This window comes from Micromys minutus, assembly GCF_963924665.1.
Source record: "Micromys minutus genome assembly, chromosome: 8".
NCBI classification, from domain to species: domain Eukaryota; kingdom Metazoa; phylum Chordata; class Mammalia; order Rodentia; family Muridae; genus Micromys; species Micromys minutus.
This window is the reverse complement of record NC_137977.1, coordinates 39279126-39307073: the sequence shown is the minus strand read 5'-3', so window position 1 is coordinate 39307073 and position 27948 is coordinate 39279126. Positions and strand designations below refer to the sequence as shown.

General features: G+C 45.9%; 1 protein-coding gene across 4 annotated transcripts in view; it reads right to left on the bottom strand.

The window, feature by feature from the left end:
- Positions 1–27476, bottom strand: part of SNX24 (sorting nexin 24) — a 141197-nt gene extending 113721 nt beyond the window's left edge. For 2 of the 4 annotated variants that reach the window (XM_080920237.1, XM_080920240.1), the window contains exon 1: positions 27234–27476. In XM_080920237.1, the coding sequence (XP_080776363.1) occupies positions 27234–27293 (60 nt within the window). In that variant the 5' untranslated portion in view covers positions 27294–27476. Of the gene's footprint in view, positions 1–5043; positions 5124–9001; positions 9056–27233 lie in introns of those variants that run through there. The other 2 variants (XM_080920238.1, XM_080920239.1) reach the window with 2 other exon arrangements.
- Positions 27477–27948: the final 472 nt, after the last annotated feature.

Below are 27948 nucleotides of genomic sequence, written 5' to 3'. Positions count from 1 at the left end.
TCTGCACAGAGCTGGACTTACCCATGTCTGGTAGCTGCTAACTGCCTTGAGTGGGCACCAAGCAGGCACTGAAATACTTACTTCTGTCACTGCATTGGTCGATTATGTGACATTATAATAAATGTTTCTCTTCCATCGAGTGTGAATAAGAACACAAGTTAAACAGTGATCTTTCATAATCCTCATGCATACTTTATGTAGCTACTCATTAAAATCAACTACTTTACAATGTTAATTATATTAAGTGATCTGAGGCAAAACTGAAATTGCATTAGGATATTTTCAAGAGTTAAATACCCCACCCCATTTTTTTTTTTTTGTGTTTCAAGACAGAGTTTTTCTCTATAGTCCTGGCTGTTCTGGAACTCACTCTGTAGACCAGGCTGGCCTCAAACTCAGAGATCTGCCAGCATCAGCCTGCCGAGTGTGGAGATTCAAGGTGTATGCCACTACCACTGGCAAATACTCCCTTTTTTAGTAAGGTATGACTATAACTGAATATGCTTCTAACACAAAGGAAATGTTGTATTAAAAACAAAACAAAACATTTCAAGGCCAGGCATGGTGGCACATGCCTTTAATATCAACATCTGAAAGGCAGAGACAAGCAGATTTCTGTGAATTTGAGGCTACCCTCATCTACATGATAGATTCTAGGATAGCCAGGGATACACAGCAAGAGCCTGTTTGGAATAAAAACAATAAACAAATAAATAAATGCACAGTCCAGAACTACCAAGATGTCTCAACAGGCAAGGTACTTGCTGAACAAGACAGTGACCCATGCAATCCACGGAATCCACATAATGGTGAAAGGGGACAACCAACTCCAAAAAGCTGTCCTCTGTCCTACAGATAAAGTGTACAAAAAAGTAAATATTAAAACAAACAAAGACAAAAAAATTCAAAATATAAGGTTGATCACGGTAGCACATCTGTAATCCTTGCATTTAGCAGGCTGAAAAAGGAGATTAGAAAGTCTAGGGCTAGCTTAAGCTACATAGCCAAGCCCTTTACCAGCATGGGGAGTGGGGTGAGAAAGAGAAAGAACTGTTAATAAAAATCAACAGTTAGGCATAATGGCACATGCATTTTATCCCAGCATGCGGAAAGCAAGAGCAAGCTGATCTCTGAGTTCAAGGCTGGCCTGGTCTTTTAAGAGAGGACTTGGACAACCAAGGTTACAATGAGATACCATGTCTCAAAACAAAACAGAAACAGAAAAGATTTAAAACAAAATGTTCAACCAGAAGTTCAAGAAGGAAGTTTATAGCTCTAGAACAAACTATTATATGGTCTGAGGTTCCTTGAATAGACCCAGGGTAGTCTAAGAAAGGATAACCTAGGCAAATCCTTCACTTTAAATAATCTAACACTCTACACACATACACACAGACAGACAGACAGACAGACACACACACACACACACACACACACACACAATATTTTGATTCGTTTTTCATCATCACTATCTAATAGGCCAACCCTAGCACTTCAGGGTCTATGCCATTTTATTTTAAAAATGAGTCTTCTGTAGGCTGATAATATGACCTCACTGATAGAGCACTTGCGAAGAATGCATAAATTCCTGAGACCAATCTCCAGCACCACATAGGAGCATGGTGACACACACCATAATATCTGCACATTTAGCCTTACAAAGCATATACGTCATCAAAAGTTACTGCATCCCAGTTCTCAGGAGGCAGAGGCAGGTGAGTTCTAGACCAATCTGGTCTGTGAGTTCTAGACCAATCTGGTCTGCAGAGTGACTTCCAGAGCAGCTACACTGTGAGACTTTGTATCTTAGTTAGAGTTTCACTGCTTGACACCAGGACCAAGGCAACTTTTACAAAGGACATCTAATTGGGGCTGGCTTACAGGTTCAGAGGCCCAGTTCATTATCACCAAGGCAAGGCAGCTTAGAGGCAGGCACGGTGCTGGAAGAGCTGAGAGTTCTACATCTTCATCTAAAGGCAGCTAGGAGGAGAAGACTGGCTTCCAGGAAGCATAGGGTCTTAAACCCCAGGCCCACAGTGACACACTTCCTCCTACAAGGCCACACCTACTATAATATGGCCACACCTCCTCAATAATACCACTCCCTGGGCCAAGCATATTCAAACCACTGCACTTTGTCTCAAAACAAACTATCTAACTAGCTAGGTAAGTCACTATACCATGAACCATCTTTAGCTCATTTTCTAGCTTTAGTTCTCCAGTGTTTAATGACAAGACTAGGAAAGCTCCCATATTCCTTTAAGCAACACGAATGTGTTGAGTTTGTGTTTCAAATCTGACCTCGGACATCCTGAATGACCCCACCAGCCACCGTTACCATCCTCTCAAAAGAACCAGTACGGCAGCTGCAAGGCCAGGGCCTTTAGGACCCTTGCTCAAGCAGGATCCCAGTTACCATGGCCTCATGAATACAGGTTACACTCACACTCACGCACACACACTCCCCCTCTCATTCCCCCTTTCTCCCTCACCCTCCCTCCCTCCCTCCTTCATCCATCCCTCCTTCCTTCTCCTTGTCCCTTTCTCTCCGGGTACAGAGGATAGGTATTAGAAAGAGCCAAGAGAGTGTTTCTACAGTCCTACTTGCCTCTAGGCGACTGCTGCCTGTCCTTGGAGACCTAGGCTAATAATTACTTTTCAGTATATGCATCCACTGCTCTGGTGCTTCCTGTTTCCTGGTGAGTCCGACTTGTATGGAGGTTGGGAACCGTGGTCCACTTGCCCCCAAGCACACATCCCGAATGCTCTGCTCTGCACCCTGCAGGGCCTGTCAAGAAGCCCAAGAAAGTGCTCGAGAAGTGTACATTCTCTCTGGCTGCCCCTGAAACATGCCCCCTTTCTTCCACCAATTAGGAGAAAAAGAGGAGGAGGAAGAGGAAGAGGGAAAAGAAAAAGAAGGAAAAGAAGGGGATGGAGGAGAAAGAAAAGGAGAAGGAAGTAGCAGTAATAGCAGTGATCGTCATTTCCCCCAGGATATTGTGTGTGTTCAGTTGTTGCAACTGTATCACTAATCAGCTTTAGTGCTCTCTAACAGACACACACTCGACTGTCCAAACTGTCCATGGATAAAATAAACTTAGGTCAAACTTCAACTCTGTGTATCCTAAATCCCTCTGCCAATCTGAAATTTTCTATCTGATATTTACCATAAAAACTTTATTTTTGTTGCTGTTCAGCTTTGGTAGTGAAGGGAGAAAGGGGTTTTGGGGTCTATGGCATGAAAATCAATATAACCCAGAGTGGTGGTGCCTACCTAGGAGGCTGAGGCAGCACTTCGAGCTCAAGGCTAGCCTGGGCTGTGTCAGACTGCCTCAAAACAACAAAATGTCTTAGTTTGTAGACACAGTGCTGTTACAGAACCAACTGTAAGTAGGTATTTGGGAGTAATAGTATTTCATTTGATTAAACACTCTCTATTGGTCACTATTCTCCCCTGGCTCAGGGCTTTAGAGTCAGTGGTCCCCATTCAACACGTGATATGTGACGGGAGGACCGAGAGCATCTCCAGAAAGGTCTCATGACTTGCCAAGCTCATTCTTCAACTATGCTGCTACCTTCTTCTCTTGGAATACCTTCCCCAAAAGTCAAATTTACTAAATGAGCTAAATTTACTAATGCTCTTTCTTATCATAAGCACTGGCTTCAGGATTGTTTGGTCCAGAATCGGAAGTGAACACGCTATACCTCAGTCAGCATCCAAAGCTAGGCCTCTTCACATCTCCACTTCAACAGCCTCTCTACCTCCACAACGCCACCTAATTTCTAGTGTGAAGAGCCCTCACCCCAGACTCCATACCCGTCGCCTCTCTGTAACCCACACACCTGCCCAGCTTTAACCTAGTCCAGGACCTTCAGGGAAGGAACTGAGCCAAGCTGTGGAGGCAGAGACAGCCATGACACTACCTGGGGACACTGAGCTAACTGTACCTTTGCCAGGCATGTTCCAATGATTGTTTCTTTCTTTTTCTCTCCTTCCTCCTTCTCTCCCTCTCTCCCTCTCTCCCTCCCTCCCTTCTTTCCTTCCTTCCTTATTTTAAGACACGGGGTATCATTTAGCTTGGATCAGCACTGAGCTCACTATGCTAATCCAAGAATGGCCTTAAACTTTCTGGTCCTCCTGCCACCCTCTCTCCAATGCTAGGATTAAAGGCACGTACCTGGTTTCTGCGGTGCTAGGAACCAAAAGCAGGACTTTGTGAATGTGAGACAAGCATTCTATCAACAAAGGTCTGCCCTCAGCCCCCTCGTTAGCCATTCTTACTGATAAAGAAACTGTCCCAGTTTGTGTTTAACAATACAACTGGATATATGTTTCTCTCTCCACAGAACATTAAGAGGCCAGTGGATTAAACAACATCTCTACTGTATACTATTTCACAAATAGGTAGACTCTCCTAAGAGTCTCCTGGTCTAAGAGTCCCAGAGAAAGAGAAAAACAAAACGAATCAAAACTGTGGGCTGGAGGGATGACTCAATGGTTAAGAACACTGGCTGCTCTTTCAGAGACCCTGAGCTTGGCACTCACACGATGGCTCACAAACCATCTGCAATGCCAGTTCCAGGGGATCCAATGCTCCCTTTACCTCTGCAGACACCAGACACACACATAATAAATACACGTACATTCAGGTAAACCATTCATTCAGACTAAATAAATCTTAAAACTTTTAAAAAGAAACAAAACCCTAATGTAATAGCATCTCTAAAAGCCCAATACAGTGCCTGAAGGCCTAAAAAAAAAAAAAAAAATCATTGGTTGAAAAACAAATCTAAATAAATATTGTTGCTAATGACTTTGGAGCGAGGCACAGTGCGGGCATTGAACCCAGAGCGTGCACCTGCTAGACGAATGCTCTGTTACTAAACTTTATTCCCAGATTGGGCACCTATAAAACTGCCTTACACGCCTCATCTCTGTGACTTGACAGAGTCCTCAGCCACTGCTAACTGTTAGAGCTTCTGCCTGGTTGTCCCCACTAGGAAGGCCTTCTTCAGGCCTCACCAAGCACCCAGACAACATACCCACAGCAGCTCGATACGAAGCCAGTACTACCCTTCCAACCAGACTGCTGGCTTTCCCCACCTAGGCACTTAGAATCGTCTAGGTCACTGAAAGAAAAGTTGCACAGAAATTTTCTAGAGCCAGAACTCAAGAAATACAAACTCTCACTACAAAAATAGCTTTGAAGGAAAAAAAAAAAAAAAAAACCATCACCCAAGCTGACCTCATCTGAGCCTGGCGGAACCTCAACAGAATGAGTCAGGAGTCAAGTTCCGATCAGACTGGAACGCAAGAATGGGTGTGAATGAGGACCAGCCCTGTACGCCTGACAGGCTATAGCAGTAAACCAGGCTGGTGCAAAAGGAAAGGCGTTTCTAGACTGGTTTGAATCCCTGTAACTAGGCTTAAACACAGCTTTATTCATCAAAGTAGGAACTATTATAATTACTGCCTTTTTGGCAACCGGAAGTAAGTTTATTCTTCCACCATGAAAATCCAGGCTTCGGCAGTCAACTAACTCTTAGAAGGCACTTTCTGCATCCTGCTGGGTCACAGGAGCATTTTCTCTGCAAAAAGTTGTGAAGAGGCTTGAAGAAGTGACAGTTCTTTGGTGAGAAGCCCAATAAATATCGTGGATGAGAAAAAAAAAGGGGGGGGGGAGTCCAGTTCCTTCCTCTCTCAAAGTCTAGCTGTGTTCTGTGGTTGGGTGCTGTCCTAAGAACCAGGCTGCAGAGATGGCTGTTCCCTATTCATCCCAAGGATTTGCTGAACAGACGTCACAGGCATATGGTTTCACAGGGATTTAAAGAGCTGTATCGGATCAGATGTGCAGAAGACTCCGACTGAACCAGTGCTGGCTAAGAGCTCGTGAGCATATGTGTGCACGTGCATGGGTCTGTGTATCCTTGGGAAGCACTTTGGAGTATCTTTGTCCAACCAGCCAGTTGTGGCCAGTTTTGTGTAACATCACTTTTCATCACTAGTGTCGACCCAATCACGAAACGGTTAGTGACCATCACCCCTTTCCGTCAGCTCATGGAGGACTTGCTCCAAGCTGGAATTCCATGTGGTGAGGAAGAAGACTGACACATCATTCATTCATACATATCCTCTTTATGGGCAAATATGTGCTGCAGTTTCTTGTGGACGCAGTAACTTCTCTGCTTCCCTATCAGGACTTTCAACTCCAAATTGTCTCCCATAGCCAAAATAATCACCAGCCGGCCCAAACCATCTGACCCTAGATCCTTCATAAAATGAGAATTTGCTGAGCGCTTCTCCTGGTCGATCTTGTCATAGTTTCAAGGCATTTAGCACTTTCTCCTTGATTTCCTCTAATGTCCAATGGAGTGTCACTGTCCTGACAGTGCAAGTGTGTGAGCACTCCTAGAACCCCAGAGAGCAGCAAGGATGGATGCAGAGTCCTGGGCCTCCTCTGGGCTCCCCCAGGGCACAGAGTGGTGCTGAGCACCAGCCAAGGCCAGTATGGTAAGCTGGGGCAGTGGCAGACACAGGCCGAAAGGCAGGAGCTGCCATGGCTACACCAACCTAGCATGGGATCTTGTCTTTAAAATAAAAGAGAATTGTTTCTCATTTGAGTGGTGAATACGGAACTATTTCAAAGATAAGAAAAAAAATCTACTATACAATGAAAGGGAAGTAGCATATGTGATATCATCGGAACCCAACTGCCAAGAATGTGTAACATATAATCATAGGTATATAATTAGCAGCATTAAGGATGAATAATAGCTGCTCCCACATTACAAGTTCTTACTATGCACCTAGAGTTTACACCTGAGCCCGCCGAAAGGCTGAGGCAGGTGTTTTAGGGAAATACCACTCTGGGAGAACAGATGACTTTCACAAGTCCCCTTCCAAGTGAGCAGGCTGGAATGTGGACCTGAGTGGCTCTGGCCTGAGGCTTCTTCGTGTGCCTTAGAAATTCCTCAAATCAGCAGAGGTCAGAGGAGTCTCTCTGGAGTTGGTGTGCCTATAAGCCAGTACAGAAAGCACTTCTGCTGAATCCGAACGTGATTAGCCCTCTAGATCTTCCCAAGAAAGCTGTTTCTCCTTCATGCTACCTTAGTAGGCATTCAGGAGAAGCACCTTTCCAAAATGGTGTGTTGGCTCATCTTGGTTGTCAACTTGGACAGAACTAAGAACTGCTTCCATCAGACTCGCCTGTGGGCAATCTGTGGGACGACTTTTCCCTGGTTATGCATGGCATCATTTCTAGACAGACAGACCTAGGCTGGTAGGAAACCTGAGCATAGAAGCAGGCCAATGAGCAGAATTCCTCTGTGGTCCCTGCATTAGGTTCCCTACATGATGGCTTGTTACCTGCAGCATAAAACGAACCCTTTCCCCACTCAGGGTGTTTATTACAGCAACAGAAATACTGGATAAGTTACTCATCCCACAGTGTGCCAGTTTAGCTACAAATTAAAATCACCTGGAGACTCCTACTGCCCGCCCATGCAGAAACTGGAAAACCATTTGCAGGGCTGTTTGGAACTCCCTCCATAAACTCATGTTCTACCATCCTCTCAAACCTTAACAATATCCTTAGGAGTCATATGTCGGCCTTAGGACACTTTATTGCAGTAACTTTCACCTGGCTCGTCATCAGAATCACAGGAGGGACCATTTAAAAAGCCTCTCTGCCAGGCCTTGTGGCACATGCCTGTAATCACAGGGCTTGGGAGACAAAGCCAGGCTGATCTCTGAGTCTACATGGAAAGTTCCAAAGCAGCCAAGGCCAACCATTGAGACCCTGACTCAAGCAACAGAAGAAAAAGCCTCCTGCTGGGCTGGGTGTGTAGTTCAGTGGTAGACTATATGTCCAGCACAGACAAGGTTTGAGGTTCGATCTCCAGCAGGAGAAGCAAGAGGGTGGGGCGTCTGATACTTAATCCACACTCCAGAGCTCTCAACTTTCTCAAATGAGAGCACAAGGTCACCGATGTGTAACCTTTCTGGCTGACACAGAAGTGCAGCAAGGGACACACTTGGATCAGCAGCTGGCTTTAGCACTGGAAGGCCCCAGCCCTTATGATGGAGATCCAGCCATTCAGCAGTGGCAACCATTACAATGGCAACTGAAAGGTCAATATAAACCCCATTTGTCCCCAAGGACCTCACTTGTCTCCATTTTGAGGACCAGGCCAAATTTCCAAAAAGGCTGTAAGGCACCAGCTTCAGGAAAAGACCGTAAGTCCCAGAAACTAGGTCATAAGACACCAGCTCTGGGAACAGACCATAAAATCCAGAACATGATCATAAAACCCTCTCCCAAAGAACAGCCTGGGGACAACCACAGAAATGGGGAAACGTCTTATCTCGGAATGAGCCATCTGCACTATTTCATCACGTAAGGTTGACGATCCATGACATACACAGGTAGACTACGGATCACCTGTGACCCCTAGTACCCGCCACTGAAATTTTAAATTACCTAATCTTACCTTCTAGAGAGTTCCCCGGGTTCCCCATAAGAAGGCCTGCTTGCCTTTATCTGGGGTTGCCATTTTAAAGAATGGTTGCCTCCCCCCCCCCCCCAATGCTGGTTGTTTCTGCAAAATAAACACTTTGTTTGCATGCTATCTGGGTCTGGGGTCTTCTTTCAGCAATTTTCAGACCCTTACACAACGAACCCCTCCCTGTGATCACCATAACCAAAAGCAACATGGAGAGGAGAGTTTATTTTAGGAGGTCGAGGCTAGACTCTGGAGGCAAGGACTAAAGCAGAGGCTATGGAGGAACACAGTTTGCTGGCCTGCTCTCCATGGCTTACACACCCAGTGACCACACTGCCCCTGGGGAGCTGGGCTCCAGTGTCCAGAGACTTTGTGGGTTAGTGCTCTCCACAGAGGCATTTTCCCAATTGCGGTTCCCCCTCCCCGGCGGCTCCTGTAGAGCTGGCAACAAACAACACAACAACACTAGCCAGCACACTCCTCCTTTCACTGAGCCTACCTCTGTGCTGACAACCACAGCTTTTCCACTTGCTCATTGTTTCCTCCACCTCCCTCAGCATCTGATTGCACTGCACTGTTCAGCCCTCTCTCCCCCCTCCCAGTCACCAGTGAGTGACTCATCCCACAGGCACACCACACTGTCTGTCATTCATTCTCCCACCACTTTCTTCTCTTTTTATTTTTCTGAGACAGGGTTTCTCTGTGTATCCCCGGCTGTTCTGGAATCCACTCTATAGGCCAGGCTGGCTCAGACTCAGAGATTCCTGGCCCTCCGCCCCTGCCCCGCCCCGGCCCCTGGCCCCGCCCCTGCCCCAGGCCCCGCCCTGACCCCACCCCGGCCCCGCCCCTGCCCCGCCTTTGCCCAGTGAATGCTTCTCATTCCACTCTCAATGCCACTCTCTCTGCTTCCCCTTCATCCTTGTGAACATTCAACATGGCCACTTCTGCCTTCAGGGGCTAATGCTACCTGGTCACATTACACGTAGGCGCAAGGCTACAGACTGAGGAGCCACAGTATGACTGTCACTAACCTGGAAGGCCAGGTCTCCTACTTTAAAGAACTTGCCTCAGCTGGTCTGCTCTGGAGACAGACTTTGTGCTAACTTCTGAAAGTAGAGAATGCATCTCCTCAGGATGGAAAGCCCAAGTCACACCCTAAGCCCCAAAGCACAGTACTTGGTTAAAATCAACAAGTGTTTGTTTTGTTTTCATTTGTTTTTATAATTTTTAGTGCGTGAGTGGTGTGTGTGTGTGTGTGTGTGTGTGTGTGTGTGTGTGTGTGTGTGAACATATACCACTGTTCCCATGAGGCCAGAAGCAGGCTTCAGTCCCCTGAACAGGAGGTTTGAGCATCTGAGAACCAAACTTGCGTCCTCTAAGAATAGTGACCTACTGAGCCCCCTCTGTTTTGTCAGGTTTGTATTTGTTTGCTCGGCTGGTTTGGGATTTAGTTTTGTTTGATGACCTAAGAGTGCAGGCTGCCTTCAAAGATCTAGCCTCGGCCTTCCTGGTGCAGAGGTTACAGGCATGTACCACCATGCCTGGCTTTAAAAAAAATCACCATGGTTAAAAATAAAAGCTTTTGTACAGTCCTATACTCAACCGTGAATTCTGCAAACACCACTTACCCCATGGGGCAGAAATGATAACCTGAGGAGTGGAAAACAAAATGTTCTGTGTTCCGATGCCAAAGCATCGAGATTCCACGTGAAGATACTCTTCCAGAGAGTGAGTCAAGGGCTATGAAAGCTTCCAAACCACTCAGGAATGACTGTAAAAAGCCCCCCCCCCCCCCCACATCCCTCCTCTGCAGAGAAATCTCCTCTCTACACAACATAACAGCATCAATGAAAACTCTTAAGAGCACTAAGAAAACCGTTTTGCTTCAGAAGTACTTCCTGCAGTAACTGTCTATTGCTTAGGGTTTTGTCCATGTTCTCTTAGAATGGTTCTCAAAACAATCAAAGGAAAAGGCCTAATGCGATCAGTATCTGATACAAATTAGTAGCTAAAATAAAGCCAAAACATACTCCCATAATTTTTAGGACAATGATCAAGATTATTGACTTTTAAGATAAGGTCTCCGTTAACATCCTAAGTAAACTTCAATCCCCTGTCGAATAACTGGCTCTTGAGAAACAATTTAAGAATAATATTTAAAAGTCAATTAAAAACAGCGTAAGCATTTCTGTCAGTCAGCTGTGACCTCTGCTCCACAGTGCATTTAAATGTATGTCACCTTGACCTGTAACACAGCAGTGTAAAAAAAAAAAAAAAAATTTGGTCAATATAAATCAAACGCACACTAATTTATTCAGCAGATTTCCTACCGTCTGAATCAACATCAGAAATCTAACCAGTGTTTGTTATTCTGTATTGACAGAAGGAAGCATATTTAAATGATAAGTACTCCTGAACATCATTTGGAAGTTAAATTGTTCCCCACGGACAGCTTCCATAAATGCTTGAATTTAAAGGTCATTTACCATCAGATTATGAACAACTGTTGCATTTATTAGCATGGGCTCAATAGTGTGGGAGCTGCTGCAGGCCTCTTGGGGTTCACTGACGATGAGATCTAACTGTACAGTGATGGAAACTACAGGAAACAGACTTCCTTCTGCAACTTTGCATTACCTACACTGTGACCACATAAAAACACAAGGCCGGGTGTTGTTGATACATGCCTATAACCCTAACCCTTGGGAGGCTGAGACGGGAGGACGGTGAGTTAGAGGCCAGACTGAGCGATGTAGAAACATCCTGACTACACGGTGTGGTATGTATGTTTATAAAGCGGTATTGATCTCCAGCACCAAACAAAGCAGGTATGGAGGGTACTTCCTGGAAGGTGGAGTAGACAGAAGCCTTAGAAGTCCTAGGTCATCCTTGGTTACAAATCTAGTTTAAGGCCAGCCTGGACTACATAAGACCCTGCCTCTAAAAGGAAGGAAGAAAGGCAGGAAGGGAGGGAAGGAGGGAGGGAAGAAGGGTGGTTGGGGAGAAGGGAAAAAAGGAGGAAGGGGAAACTAACAGGGCAGCTCCCCTTACACAGAGAGAGAGAGAGTGAAAGAGAGAGACAGACAGACAGACAGACAGACACTGGGATGTGGCCTTTTATAGGTATCAAGGGGCCATGGGACGGGAAAGGAACCCCTCACTCCTGAGTCTGGCTGAAGGCTTTCAACAGCAAAAAGTCGAGAATTCCAGCACAGTTAACATTTGCTGTGGAGCACACCTACAGACAAGCAATATTCCTTCTAATAGTTACTTCAACTAAAAAATGTTAAAATAGTGAGGGCCTACTCGAAGCCCTGAGCATTACAGCCTGTGACCTTAGTCACTCTCCAAGACGTTCTCACAATTAAGACTATAAACTTTCATTTACAGCAAACACAAAACACTTAACTTCCACTCCACCCTCATGACTTAGGTCTTGGTTTGCTTTTGAAGCTCTAGAGGACCTTTTATCAGTATGAGTGAGAAATGACACACATTTTTAAATCCTCGATGCTGGAGAGATGAAGAAGAGCAAGCCATGCCTTTGAGTTAGGGACAGCAAAGGACCTCCATAAGCAGCTACATAATGTGTGGAGTTCTTCAAAGAAAACAGCAAAAAAAAAAAAAAAAACGCAACCATGTTAAGGATTTTGGATAGTATCTAAAGGAACAGAAATAGAGAGGAAAGGGGGGGGGGTTACCCCGTTTTGTGTTAGAAACCAGGCAGGCTTTACAGTGACAATCTGCAAGGAACAGTGATCCAGGCTTGCAATCCTATGCAGGGTACATCAAGATCCAACCTATGGTCTCATTTGGGTTCCTTACATCCCCTCTAAGATGGAACTTTAGAAGTCACCAAAATTATGCATCACTATTGTAAAGAACTTAATTGTGATGTTCTCTTAAGAAGCCCACAGCCACCCTTGGGTGTGTCCTAGCCTTTGCCCAAGCCTGCCTATTAAGCCTGTGATAAAAACTATCATTAGCTCCATTCTTAATACGGTCTCTGAAAAGGCTGCAGAATGCTGAGTGGCTGGGCTACGTCACTGGCCCACACTACAGGGGTTCAGATTAATATCAAATTGTAAAATAAAGCTTAGGCCCGTGTGATCGCTCAGCTCATAAAGGTATTTGGTGCCAAGTCCGACAATCTGAATTTGATGCCCAGGACCAACAAGGTAGAATCAGGGAACCAACAATTACAAGTTGTCCTCTGACCTCCACAAAATGGTTGTGGCACATGCAGCCCTTCCTCCTCCAATAAATAAGTGTAATTAAATATATATACATATACATATACATATACATATACATATACATATACATATACATATACATATACATATACATATACATATACATATACAAAGATGACTGAACCCCAACTTAGGCAAGACCACTAATGACTCAGATTGACCATAAATAAAGGTTTGAGTCACTCCATCAGGTGAAATGTGGGTAGCTGAGATGCTTGCTGAAAGCAGAGGGCACAGAGGAGAAGCCATCAGACCCACATGACCAGTTACAGACACAAGTAGGGGCTGGGAATTGTCCAGACAACCTTCCCCCATCTTGTTTTGGAGATCTGCTAGGACATATATTAAGGAAATATTTTACCTTCCTCTCTACTTCCCACATCATGTGAAAGAAAACACACTGATCTTCTGATACAGCAGACTAAGTATTGTTCATTTTCTATCACAGTATTGAAGACGCAGAGTATCACGAAGTACCAAGTATCATATACCACACGGTCTTTATTTCGGGAAATTATGTATGAACGGTCAGTGACAATTATGTGTCAGCACTAAGGAGCCACAGGGTGCCCATTTATTTAGTCAAACATTTCAAATCAAGCGTCTCCCAAAGTGAGCAGAGAAGGTGGTGACAGTCACCAAGGCAAAGCTTTCAATCTTGGCAGATAGTAAGCATCACCCACCATCATTTTTTCATTTGCTCACCCTAAAAATTCTCTGAGTCACCGTTATGATTTGTATATGATTGGCCCAGGGAGTGGCACTATTAGGAGGTGTGGCCATGTTGGAGTAGGTGTGTCACTGTGGGCATTTAATACCCTCTTCCTGGCTGCCTGGAAGCCAGTCTTTTCCTGATCGCCTTTGGAACAAGCTATAGAACTCTCAGATCCTCCTGCACCATGCCTGCATGGAAGCTGCCATGCTCCTGCTTTGATGATAATGGGCTGAACCTCTGAACTTCAGAGTCAGCCCCAAGTAAATATTTTCCTTATAGAAGTTGCCTTGGTCATAGTGTCTCTGCACAGCAGTAAAACCCTAAGACACACCTTTATTTCTCTCACCTCAATCCAATCAGCCAGAAGGTTCTTGGTTTCAACATCAAACTTATCTAAAACCTCATTATCTGACACCATTTCAGCGAAAAAGGCGTCTAAGCTATCACCATTTTTATGTGATAAGGAGTAACACAGCTCCTTAGCTGAGCATGCAACATTCGACACCCTCCTCAAAGCTCCTCTCCAGCCACAGGAAAACCAGAACGGTCCCGTGTGACATAACTCATAAGCCAGATGTAGAGTTGACACTCCTATTATCCCAGTTTTCAGAATGCTGAGGCAGGAGGATCACCAGGAGTTTGAGGTCAACCAGGGCTATGTTACCAACCTGCAACCTATAGGATCATCTGCCTAATTATGCCATTTTTACCAGAACAGCAATCCCCACTAGGGAGGGAAAGAAAGGGGTGAGGGTGAAAAACAGGCCCCGTCTCTAGAACAATCTCTAGATCTCTGAGCTCTATAAGAACTAGGAAAGGTAGCCTGAGAGGCAACTATAAAATACAGACCCGACTAATACTTCCTTTTCAATAAGCATTTTCATATTTCAAATACCATCCACTCCCCTCCCAAATAAAAGGCAATTGGAGACAGGACAATCTAATATTTCAAACACAACCAATCAGTCTCGCCAGCAAATCATGTGTCGTCTAAGAGGGCTTTCTGGCTTTATGGAACATCATCCATCCCTTCTGAAATTTTCTGGTAAGTAAAAAGTAGTAAAAACTCTTCTCAGTCTTCTTACATTGTATTCCTGTGTCTGACTCGGGATGCAAAAGAGGTGTTAAAAGATAGTACCAGAGTGGAAGCCAACTTAACTTTCAGTACCCGGGAGATGACATTCTCCCAAGTGACAGAAAGTCAGCTTCTAAAACTTGGTTTCCAAACGGGGAAGTGGCGGCACACACCTGCAATCCTCGAATTCAGGGGGCGGAGGTGAAAGGAACAGAACAAGAGGTAGCCTGTGCTACATCACAAGATGTACGGATGACCAGCTGGTGGGTAAGTAGATGAAAAGGTAGAAAGAGAAAGACAGATAACATGATTTCCAAACATACACAAGCCAGACGTTGTCTCTGTCCCTCCCTACATGGTTGCTTGCTTTTATGAACCAAGCATGATGCCAGATGAACTTTATTTCACTCCTGTTTCACTAGAGGATAAGGCAGTTAATCAAGGAATATTTGGAAAATATAATGACTTTCTCAAAGTCTTAGAGATTTTACTAGATCATGGCTCATGTGTGACTTATGCTCATAATTTATCTAAAACACTTCCCCGAAGGAACAACTCTAACATCCCTGGATGACCCTTAAGGCTAGACTCCTCCATTTATTTGCTTAGTACTTTAATGAGAACCTTTTAGTTCTGAAGTCTCTTCACAAGTCACCTCACAAAGCTGAAGTGTGTAAGCAAGCCAGCTATGCCTGCATATACGAGAGGCACCTCCAAACCCCAGCAATCCTTCCTGAGCAGCAGAGGATTCTGTGCACTGCTTCACGGGCCAGCCATTAGATTTCCCCAGCCCATGCAAGGTCTGACTTGTATTTTCTGTTCTCCGGGGCAGCCCAATGAAAGCTACATTCAGATATAGAACTCTGCCTGGTGGGAATCTTGATTTGAAATACATTCTTCCCACTAGTCCAATTTGTCGATAAATACTCTAAGTATGAGATAAAATACCCACCTCTGAAACGAGCCCAAACGCTAAGGGAACGTTTTTCATGGGAGCATTTTACTTCCATTTGCCTAGTTTATGTGTGAGGCTGACATTATTTCCAGTTTGAGTGGCTAGGGAAGAAGTAACTGCTCCTCTTTCAATGGAATGTTAGATATGAGTATCATAAAACCCCAAGAAGGGCTGTAGGAACAGCTCGGGGCGGAGCCTGTGGGAGCAGCATTTGTGTGACATGCCGGAGGCCCTCTGCTCAATCTAGCATTCCAACAATCTTCTCGTTACGCTTTTGGTTTTTAAGCCAGGTATGTAGGTCATGCCTATAATGCCAGCACTCGGGCTGCTGAGACAGAAAGGCAGGCCGGCTGGTCTAGAGAGCGAGCCAAGGCCTGCCTGAACTACACTGGAAGGGTTTATCTCGAAAATCAAACCAGCAAAGCCTGGTGGTATGCACCCTTAATCCCAGCACTAGGAGGCAGGGGGCAGGTGTAGCTTTGTGAATTCAAGGTCAGCCTGGTGATCCTGGAGTACATAATGATACCCTACCTGAAGGGAAAAACATCTTTTTAATAAATCCCAACTTCATAAAAAGGCATAATTCAGATAAGATAAAATGAAAATGGCTCCTGGGTATATGAAGATGTTCAACATTACAATTTAAGAAAGTATTAACATTAAAAACCGAATTTAAAGATAACTACGCATCTTGCCTGACTGACATATGGGGGAGGGGATCTCACATCCCCAGACATATGGGGACGGGGAATCTCACATAACCCTGGCTGCTTCAAGCTCACTGTGCAGCTGAGGATGACCTCAGGTTTCTGTTTCTCCTGATGCACCTTCCGGGTGCTGGACCATCACCATGTCCCCACTTCACCTGTCAGACTCCAAGAGCACCTGAAGCCGGCCAGGAAGCAGCAGCAAAGCAACATCTGTGAACTTCAAACCCAGCACAAGCCCCGCTGCGCTCCAGTGTCCACGAGGAACTCACACATTTACTTTTGACCCAGTAGCCTACTGTTTGGAATCTACAAACACACTAACAAGAACTCTGAAAGGCCCATTCCTGCCGCACTCCTGGTAGCCCTGTACCTGGAAGGCAGAAAGAGAGGATGAGGAGGAGGTTAAGGCCAGCCTGGGCTACAAGAGAGCTTGTTTCAAAACACAACACAACAGGGCAGAATGCAGCTTTTCACAAGCTTGTTAATGGCTGTCTGTCAATAGAAAGCAATATAACTGTGGCAAAGGCCAGGGCATTCTTGTCCTCAATACTTCTAAGTTTCCTCTTATGAGGAGCTCTGGTTACACGGAGAAAAAGGCAAGTCTGGGGGCAACAAAATGGCTGTTAGTTAAAGAAGCCTGCCTCTAGTTAAAGAAGCTTGCCTTGTAAGCCTGGTGACCTGAGGTCCATTCCTGGAACCCACTTAAAGGTGGAGGGAGAGAACTAATACCTCCCCCCAATCCCCCCCAAAAACCTCCAAAACAAAGCAGAGCTTCCTGCTCTCAATGGAGGGCTGGTGATAAGCCTCGTGTGTGATTTCCTTATTGTAAACTGGGAACCAGTGGCAGAGGAAGGAAGCAGGGTGAGCAGAAGGTGGATGCCCTAGACTGACACACTTCACGAGAGGAAAAATACACAGAATTAACAGCCTTTCTGTTTGTTTTGCTTTGTTTTTCTTTGGGTTTTTTTTTTTTTTTTTTTTTGGAAATAGCTCTACCTTCTTCTAGCTTCTATGGTCACTTACTGAATAATAAAAAATAATTCTAAAAGCAAAATACTTTATTATCCACCACCACCACCCCTGTGTGTGTGTGTGTGTGTGTGTGTGTGTGTGTGTGTGTGTGTGCCACGTGACATGGGTGCTGGTAACTGAACTCCAGTCCTCTGCAAGAATAATCCATGCTCTTAATTGCTGAACCATCTCTCTAGCCCGGCTAGCTTTCTTACACAGCCCAAGACCTTGTGTGTGGGCCCTGCTGCATGAAGTCAATCTCTTACAAACATCCACACACCATCCTGAGAGAAGACAACTGCTCAACTTGCACATTTTTTTTTAAGGTAACTCTTGGCTGTGTAAAATTTATAGTTAATGGTAACTAGGTCAGATACTATAGAAAATTAGAGGATGTCACTGTGGTTCCTAGATTCTGTGAGAGGTTCCTAAGCACTTGCCAGTGGGGTAGCCTGACTCTGGTGTGGGGCTGGCTTCTAGGGCTCTCAAGAAACCAGTCTTGAGGAACTCACATATTTTTTGTCTTCATCAGTAATAGGAAAGTTCAGCTAACCAGGCTGCCAAGCCTTAAAAGTGCTTGCTAAATCCCGCAGTGCATGCAGAACTACCTTACTTGACTAAGAGTCTCTAATTCTAAGCATCCAATATCATTTCTTGTAAGAATATTGCATTTCAGGGCTGGAAAAGATGGCTCAGTGGTTTGTCTGATCCTGCAGAGGACCTGGCTTCAGTTTGGAGCACCCACATGGTGGTTCCTAACTGCCTACAACTCCAGTTCCAGGGCATCTGACATCCTTAGGCACTGGGCATCACTTGATGTCCATATACAGATGCATGTGAATACATAAAAATAAAACTCAGTCCTTTCATACTAACTGTGCCATTTGTTTTGTTGTTGTTTGTACGGTACTAAGAACTGAAGCTAGGGCCTCGTGTGTTCTAAAACTTTATTTATTTAGTTGTTTGGTTTGCTCTGCTAGGGAGTCGACCCGAGGCCAGCGTCTTACCACTGAGCCACACCAACAGCTGTATCTTGAGAATGCAGCAATCATTCTAAGTTTGTTTATGTTCAAGAAGAACTTTTAAACTGTATTTTTGTCTTCAAGGGTAGGGATCACGGCTCACACACGCCTGAGATCATCATTCGATAAATATACACCCGCGTGAATGAGGCACTGCGCCTGCTCTGCCCTACTAACAAGGGCCCTGTTCATCTTATGTGCATGGGCCGGATGACTGACAGACCTCTAAGGACACTGTGGTCTCACTGCACTTCTTCCTCGGCATGCCTGAGGGCTGGGTGACAGGAACACACTAGCTAAGCTAACCTTGCTCGGTGCTGCCTCAGGTAACCCTGGCTTCACCTGTCACACACAGGATTCCCTTATGGCAGGTGAAAGGCCATTTATTTGCTCGGGGCTTCTGAGGCGAATGTCCCCTTCCCATAAGGACATATGCCCTCTTCCTCGGGATGCTGTATACCAAGCCAACAGTCCTTGTCACTATTTTGTCACCAGGTTGAAACTACTAGGGGGTAAAAAGCGGAGTGGGAAGACCAGGCTAGCCCCAGTTAACCTCAGCCCCATTCTTGAATTTTGTATGAAATGAGATAACAAGAAGGTAGAAACCACAGTTCATTCAAAGGTAAATTTTCTAAAGACACCATTTCAATCATGTAGCCCAGGATGGCCTCAAACTTTCTAGGTAGCTGATTCTCCTGCCTCTGTCTCCTGAGTCCTGGCAGGAGGAGCCCTACCACACTGCCGATGTGGTGTTAGGGTTGAACCCATGGCTCGTGCATGCTACACGAACACTCTACTTCCTACCTCTGCATTGTTTTCCTTTCTTTCTGTTTTACATTGAAGCTCGAACCCATAGAGAAAGAGCCCAGCATGCCCGTTGGACTCAGGTACAGTTCTCTGCTGCCTCTCTGTGGGAACCACTTCCTTCACAATTTCAGGAGCCCACCTCAGCTCCTTGTGCGCTTCATGTGCTCAGGATGCACGTAATTCCAGACATGACGAGAACATTCTGTGCATACTACCACAGACGGCGCTGGCCAGTAACCCAAGATAACCTTCACTGCCCATTCTTACACAGTGACAGAGAGCCAGACCCCTGAAGCTGAGAATCCTTTAGACCCCGGGGCAGTGATGGCACCCTCCTCTAACCCTGGCACTCAGGAGGCAAAGGCAAGTGGATCTCTGAGTTTGAGGCAACCTGTTATACAGGGCAAGTTCCAAGTTGGCCAGGGCTACATAAAGAAACCCTGTCTTGAAGAAAGAAAACTAAGGGAGACAGGAAAGAAGGAAGGAAGGATGGAGGGAGGGAGGGAAGGAAGGAAGGAAAGAGAAAGGAGGGAGGGAGGGAGGGGGAGAGGGAGGGAAGAAAAAATGAAGAGAAGAAAAATCCTGACAACCACAACCCCCCCCCCCATGTTAAAATTCTGAAAATAGATAGTCCCAATCCACAGTTCCCACTGGAGCAAATGTTCTAGAAGAAGCTCTGGAGCAGTGCTTGTCAACCTTCCTAACGCTGAGACCCTTCAAATACAGTTTCTCATGTCCTGGTGACCCCTGAAACCATAAAGTTACTTTCACTGCTATTTGGTAACTGTAATGTTGCTACTGTTATGAATCATAATATAAATAAATATCTGTGTATTCTGACAGTCTTAGGTTTGACCCCAAAAGGGTCCAAGACCCACAGATGGAGAAACTCGGTTCTAGCGAGAAAGTAAGACTCTGGGAAAGCTGTGATGTTCTTCCAGTCATGTGTGACGTGCCCCATGATGTCAGAGGAAGGACATACTTAGCCACCTGGAGGAACAATACATTGAATATTGTCTCTTAGAGGTTTCTATGCTCTAAGTGAGAAATGAACAGAGTCTGAACAATGAACGGTCTCACCGCAGCTCTGCAGTAATGACCCTTTCTAGCTTCTGCTGTTGGTTTGTTTGGTTTGGTTTTTCTTGCTATGCAGCTCAGCAGGTCTGGCCCTCAAGGTAATAACCATCCTGCTTCTGCCCTGGGATTATAAACCCACTGTCTCCATCCAGGCCAATCCTGGTTCCTCATCAAGTCTGCCAGAAGTGTTAGGATAGTTCAGATAACGGGTGTTAAGAAGAGGAGTGTTGCTGGTTGGGGCAGCTCATGCCTGCAATCAATCCCAGCACGTGGGAGGCTGAGAAAGTAAGACTAGTATGAGAACCGGGCCCAGGCTAAATAGTGAGTTCTAAGCTAGGCAAACTTGGTGGACTACAGTGTGAAGCCCTGTCTCAAAACAAACAAACAAACAAACAAATCAAATCAAAGCTGGCTAGAAGTCTGAGAAGGTAACATCCGTAACAAGTACTTACTGCTAGGCTCACCAAGCCTGATTCAGATCTCCAAGAAGCATACATGTAGTGGTAAGAGTGGACTCTGACATCCGTGTGCATCCTGTGGCATGTGTGTGTCCACACACACACACACACACACATAAAACACATGATTTCAAACAAACAGGATCGTAGCCTAATGGTAGAACCCTTGTCTAGCATCCAACAGGTCCAAGAGGTCCCAGGTTCAATTCCCAGCCACACAGCAAATACATCAATAAGAACTGGGTGCAAAGCTATGCGGTTCTCCGGAGAGCCAGGCTTCATGAACACAGCTCATCTATTCAGGACTTTACACCTGGACCAATATGTGGTCACTATACCTGAGCTCTTCTGCATGCAGCCAAGCTGTGTTTTTGTTTATAGCCGGTTTTAGACAAGGTCTCACTATGCCACCCATGTGGACTCAAATTCATAGTCTTCAGCTTCACGCTCCTAAGGAGCGCACCCCTGTATCCAGCACCGCCGAGTGTCACTGCCTGTCTTATCTGTGGACTGTGGAGTAGTGACAGACTTTCTCATTTCTCAAATGAATTCTCTTTGAAAAACAAACAAGGCTAGAAGATGTGACGGAGACAGACTCCTTGCATGCCCAGGGCAACAATTAAAATGTAACAAATGTCTTTTAAAGAACTTTTAAATTACTTTTTCCAGAGCTGGGAGTTCCAGTTTTTAGTCTTCCGAGATTTCTTTTAGACTTTGGAGGTTTAGATCTAAAGTATTGTTGCGCTGCAGACTTTCTAGAGCTGTGCTTTTCAATCTTCCTAATGCTTGACTCTTAATACAGCTCTTCGTGTTTTGGTGAAAATCAACTATAAAATTATTTTTGCTACTTCATAAATGTAATTTTGCTACTGATATGAGTGTAATGGAAATATCTAATATTTCCAATGGTCTTAGGTTAGCCCCAAAGGGGTCATGACCCACAGGTTGAGACAACTGTTCAAGTGCATGGTCTAAACCCATGAAGGCAACCAACTGAGTAAAGTGACTCAAAAAGCTAGAGACTCAAATGCCCCAATGTTTACATCTATGAAAGGGGAAATGGGCAACATATCAAATCCCATGTTGTTAGCTATCTGGCTTCTTTGCCCATTCTTAACAACCATATATTTTAAAACTGTCCATGCTCACCTAAGCTGGCACTTAAGACCTGACAATCCTTGGGCCCCTCAGACTGATTACTCTGCCCGCAAAGACCACCCGACACTTTGCTCCTTACAAAGCATCCCACCTTTTCCCACCCAGTCTGAGAGTCTGGGATCTCCTAGACACCAGCTCTCTCTCTCTCTCTCTCTCTTTCCTTCCCTCCTTCCTTCCCTCCCCCAACCCCTGTGGTGAGGAGCCATATTTCTATTTTCTGTGGTAACCAGACATATTTCTAGCCCGCATCATTGCCCCCTCTAAACATAAAATCAACATGGATGGCTCCTAGCACCAAGCCCCAGCAGGCCCCCAGGTGAAATCCTGCAGCCCCCATTTCTGTCCTCATTTGCTCGCTGTGTCACGGGCTTCACTCTGTGGCCTGGCATCTGGAATATCTGTCTCCACTCCCTTTCTGTGTTCAAATCCTGAGAGCTCAGGTATGTAACATTTCCAACCTAGCTATCCGAAAACCGCTAGACAGACAGACTGACCAGCTTGTCTTCAGCTTTTGTTTGTTTGTGTGATCTCTGCAGATGTTCTTACTCCCCCTACCCCAACTACACTCCCACCCGATCAAGGGGTCAAGGATCTCTCTAATGGTTTAGTTGTAACCCCAGACGGGCTATGGTGCTACAGGCGTGTGACTCCACCACACAGAGAGTGGAGGGTAAAAGATCCCAAATTCAAATTATCCTTAGCTACACAGAATCAAATTAAAAGCCTGCCTGGGCTAAACAAGACCCTGTTCAAAAAGTAAAACAAACAAACAAACCCCAATTTCAAGGTAATAGTATTATGAAGCAGAGCCTTTGAGAGATAATTAGGTAGTTCAGACGGAATTTATATAGTAGCCATATAAACTAAGGACAAGGGAGCTTTGCCCCTCCCACCTGAGAAGACACAGACACCCTGTACCAGCCAGGACCAGCCCACTGCCGGACACCAGCTCTGCCAGCACCTTGAACTTTTCAGTTTCAAAGACTCACAGAAAATGAATTTCTGTTATTCATAAACCAGCCAGTCTCCCGGAATTCTAGTCAAAGCAGCCCCAAGGAACTGATAGCACTTCTAAATGCAAAGCTAATCACGTTACTTCCTTCCCTAAACAGCTTCAACCCTGGAACTCAAAGTTCACAGGCTCTTTACAGCTCTCAGCCCCTCTGTGGCTTATGCTGTATGCAACCACAATCCCTGCCACTGACTTGAAATTCCGGTCTCACCGACCCCACCTAATCCTCTAGGCTGTTCATGCCTCGGGTCCCTGTGGTTCTAACAGGTCTGCGTGTTCCTGGCTCATCTGGCACTTAAAGCTGAGTCATAACAGCCCTGTACCTGGACACACACACTTTCAAAAGCCAAGGAGTTCACAGCCTACAAAGGTGTGAAGGCTCAGAGGGAAGGGAAGCAGGGGAAACCAGGCTCTGGGAAATAACATTTGAGGTTATCTGTTACAACAGCCTGCTTCTCTGGAGATCCAAGTGACTGAAAGGTCTCCCCCCCACCTCCCACCCCATCCCCCACCCCTGCTGCCTCCCAGTTTATTTAGCTGGTGTATCTGAAATGTTGTTTTTCTCAGATATTTTTTTGTCTTGTATTTCCTCTTCTTAAAATTCACAGGCTAGCAAAATGCTAATCGGATTTCTAAGTCAGCATTCCTCCCCTACCCTCCCCCACCACAAGCACAGCAGAAGTGGCCCACAGAAGGCTCTACCAGACATCCTGGAACCCTTCCTCCCAGCTCCAAGCCTAACTCCAGACCTGGAGAACCCATAAAGGGCAGGAACATGGCCTTTCAGCCTTTAATTCCCTCTCTGGGGAAGACAAGCCCAAAGTAAATGTCTGTCTACTTATTTTTTCAGACAAAATCTCAACTACCCTGGTTGACTTCCAACTTACTATATTGCCAAGGCTGGCCTTGAACTTAGGTCCTTCTGCCTCCACTCACAGTGCTGAGATTACAGGTATGGACCAACATTCCCATGTTTCCTAAGAATCTACTCCAATGCTTGGCCTCTGGGAGCAGGGAACTCTCCACCAAGAGAAAGAGAAGTTACCTCTGGGTTTCTCTTTCTACCAGAGGAATTGTTAGAATTTGTGAAAATGTTTCTTTCTTTCTTTTGTCTTTTTTATTAAAAATATAATCACCGTGGATCAAAGGTATTTTTTACATTAAAGTGTACATAAAGTGTTTTACCAGCATCCTACTTAAGAAACTGTATCTGATTTTGGTTTTTTTTTGTATCAGATTTTAAACTGTTCTTTCTTTCAGCTGAAACGCCACTCCCAGCTCTATCCCCAGAACAGAGGCACAGACCCAGCAGGCGCTTGGTTAATGATTGTTGTGTGAGTCAGAACTGCACATACAGCACCAGTCTCTAGGAGAAACAAAGTAGCTTCACAAACTTTCAGAAAGGGGGAGGGGGAAATCAAAGCAGATACCTTAACCTTCTGTCTGGCAATCTACCTGAGCAACGTGTTTTTTAAAAGTAAACTTTTAAAGAGTGCTCAAACTATCACTGTAAGTGAAAAATTTCAAACTGTGAAGTTTATCCCCCCCAAAGGACTCTGCCAAATCAGTTTGACTGGCAACTTGGTGTCTGGCAAATGTAAGTCATATACATTTTTACAGCACTGCTAAAAACTCTCTAAGAACATACATTCTCCCACCTACCCCATCCCCAAACAACGTTTCTCTCTAGAGGCATAGGCCTGTCAACAACAGTGCTATCCATCTTGGCTTTTTCTTAAAGTGCTAAAAACTGGGACTAGGGCCTCCAGCGTGCCAGGTGCTTTGGTGTACAGCTAGGATCTAAAGCTCCCTACACCACATCTACATAATGAAGCTTACATTGTTTAGAACTTCATGGCTGTGGACAGTTGGAATGTTGCAGATTCAGAGCTAACGTTGTCTTGGATTATCATGTTTCCTGAATAGCCAGTTATCAGGCACCTGCGTCTGATCTAGCAGCCTTCCACCAACCCCAAAGCTAAGATCACCATCAGACAGCACTGGAGACCTACAGCACAGATTTTCCCCATGGTTGTTAAATGGCAGACCAAATGAATTTGAAAATGCCTCAGTTTATGACTCTTTTGTCCCATGACTGTAAAAGCTCCTGTAATCACTTCCAGAGTAGAACATGCCATATGTACCTAAGGGATGGTCACTCAGGTCTGGAACAGGATAGACTCCCTCTTGTTCCCTTTGGAATGAGGCTGTATTTTGATTAGATAGATCTGTATCTCCAGATCATTCAGGGTTTCTACTTAACCTCTCTATCACTGAAGCAGTAAGAATTGTGTGTCATGGTCTTTTACTGTAATACACAGTCACTAAGTGATATCACTTTGGAGAGGAAAATCAGGTTCTCAAATGAAAGAAATTCAGGCCAGATATGGTTGTACACACCTGTAAACCCAGTACCAAAGAGGCTGAGATCGGAGGATTGCTTTGACTTGGAGGCCAGCCTAGGTTACAGAGGAAACTATCTCAGACATAGAAACAAACAGCAAACCAGCAAACGGGTCCAGCAGGATAGCTCAGAAGATAAAGGCATTTGCAGTTAAGTCTGAAGACATGAGCTCAACTTCAGGAATCCACTAGCTGGAAAGAGAGAATTAATTCCAAAATGTACCCTCTGACTTCCAGATGTAAACTGAGGCACATGTGTACACACACACACACACACACACACACACACACACACACACGAACACAAACACACTTACACAATAAATGCATGTAATGCAATCTTTAACAAATGCTAAGAAGAGCAAACAAGGGCAGGCTGGGAAGCTGGATTGCCATCTCTTATCTGTGCTGGTAATTACCTTCCTTTTGGGCAGCCAGAAGCCCAAGGTCCTTAACCAAAAGTCTTTTTATCTTTAAGCCTCAGAAAAATGCCTCTCAAATGCAAGATGCTGCTGATGCTAACAGGAGACATGAGATTTCTGGAAGACTAAAATACAGCCAAAGTTTCTGCTCCTTGGGATGGGCTCCAGTTCCCACTTGTTAAGTGACGCAGGAGGACTTATAGAAGAAAAGGAGAGTGTAGCTTCCTGTCACTAGTTCCTGACCATGGAATACACTTTAGCCACTTCTGGGGGTCACCTAGGCATCTTCATTTTCAGAGGGAGATTTCGTTTCCACTTTGAAAACTTGAGGGTTTAAGCAGACTGTCACAAGACACTAAGATAGCTGAGAGGAAGGAGGAAGGGTTGAGACGCTGTGCCAGGATGACATTCGTGGATGAGTAACACAGCATCCATCCAGGCTGCTCCATGCTAGTATTCCTCCAAACTTAAATACTCCCACACATCCTGAAGAGAACATCGTGTAGCACACCTATTCTTAATTCTTACACTCGAGACAGCAAGACACACCTTCCATCTGTTCAGGACTGACTACTCTCACCCAGAGGTGGAGGGGGCTGGTGCACACCTTTAGTCCCAGTACTCCAGTACTCCTGAGGCAGAGAGGCAGGTGGATCTCTGAGTTCAAAGCCAGCCTGGTCTACAGAGTAAGTTCCAGGACAGCCAGGGATACCCCTTTCTTTCATTTCTTGGGAGTGGCGGGGGGGGGGGGGGAGGAGAGGAGGGAAAGACTAACTCTAACAGCAAAGGTCTTATTCAACATCTCCTCTGGAGCAAGCAGCGGAGTGCATCACAAGTGCAGTTTGGACTTTCACAAGAAGCCAATGCAACGAAAGGAAAGAAATACGGATGCTAGTCAACAAGAGAAGAAACTAAGTTTGTCTGTCTGGGGCAGGATCTTTCTATTTCCCAACAACTGCAAACAAACTCTTGCAAGTTCCAGCCAAGTATTTCTCCTGGTCGGTCGGTGGCAATGGCTATCTGGGTGGAGCAGCGAGCAGCTTAAATTTACTAGGAATTCAACCAACACTTCAGTTGTTTAACTGGTTCCTATAAGGGTCTAGAACTGGTCTCTGCAATTGTTTCTACTCTGAGGAAGCTACCTGTCTCGAATTTCTGGATGATTTTGGGTAGAGGACATATGCTCAAGTAAAGCACCTGATTTTGCCGTTTCATGCCATTGCAGCACTAAACAGAAACAAACTCTAAAAAAAGAAAAAAATAAATAAAATAAATCAATCCATGTGTTATCTTGGCTAATGAGCAGCCACACCAAAAAAAAATGTTGATTTTTTTTCTTTTTTTATTTTTTTTTTTTAATTTTATTTATTTATTTATTTATTTATTGGTAACACGTTCTCCATCTGAACGAATCTTACAGAACTTGCAAGCCATCAAGAACCCGCACACAGTCAGTCACTCAGTCTGCACGCTTAGGGCAGCCGGGCGGGCTCCCGAAGCTCCTGAGGCCGCGGGCCGCGGAGGGGGGGAAGGGATGGAGCCCAGGGGGGCGCGCGCTGGGGAGGGGCACCCGTCTCCATGACGACCTCGCGGGAGGCGGAGGTGGGTGGGGGGGAACTGCAACCGAGGGACCCGCGGGGACCGGCCTACCGTGTAGCCGCGCTCCAGATCGCTGTCCTCGTGGCGAAAGGACGGGATGTAGACCTCCATGGCCGCGGCGGGGCCGCGCCACTCACCGCTCCGCCGCACCGCGTAGGCTGCCCCGCCTCCCGCTCCCTTCTCGGCGCGCTCGCGGCCCGGGGTGCGCGGCCCGGACCTAGGTCGGCTGCGCGGGGATGGCGGGCGCGGGCGGCGCGGGGCTCGGCGGGGCCGAGGTGTGGGGCCTGCAGGGCGGCGCGGATCAGCTGGGCCCAGGAGGCGGGGCTTGCGGGCGGGAGTCTGCATCGGCGGGTGTGCGCGGCCACGCGGGGCGCCACCCGGGTCGCTGCAGCCCCGCGGGCTCCGGGGATCTGCCGGACGCCACCCGAGACCGGGAGGCGACGGTGGAGGAAAAGCGACCGCGCTTCGAGATGCTGCCCAGACTGCTTAGGCTTTCGTTCCGACCCGCAAACCTTGCCAACTTTCACCGGGGCGCCGGCGCTGCGCCCTGACAGCTAAGCCTTCTCAGCCTGGGAATGGAACCGCACAGCCTCATTGTGGCCAGTGCGCGTTCTGGTTCCAAGGCATTCACTGCCTCTGAGGGACAGTAAGTGGGTAGGATGGAAGAGGTGATTGCTTAAAAGCCTGGTGGTGACCAGAGGTGCTTGCGCTTCTGGCTGGAGCTTAGCAGCCTCAGTAGTCCGGAAAACTTGGATAGTGTTACTCA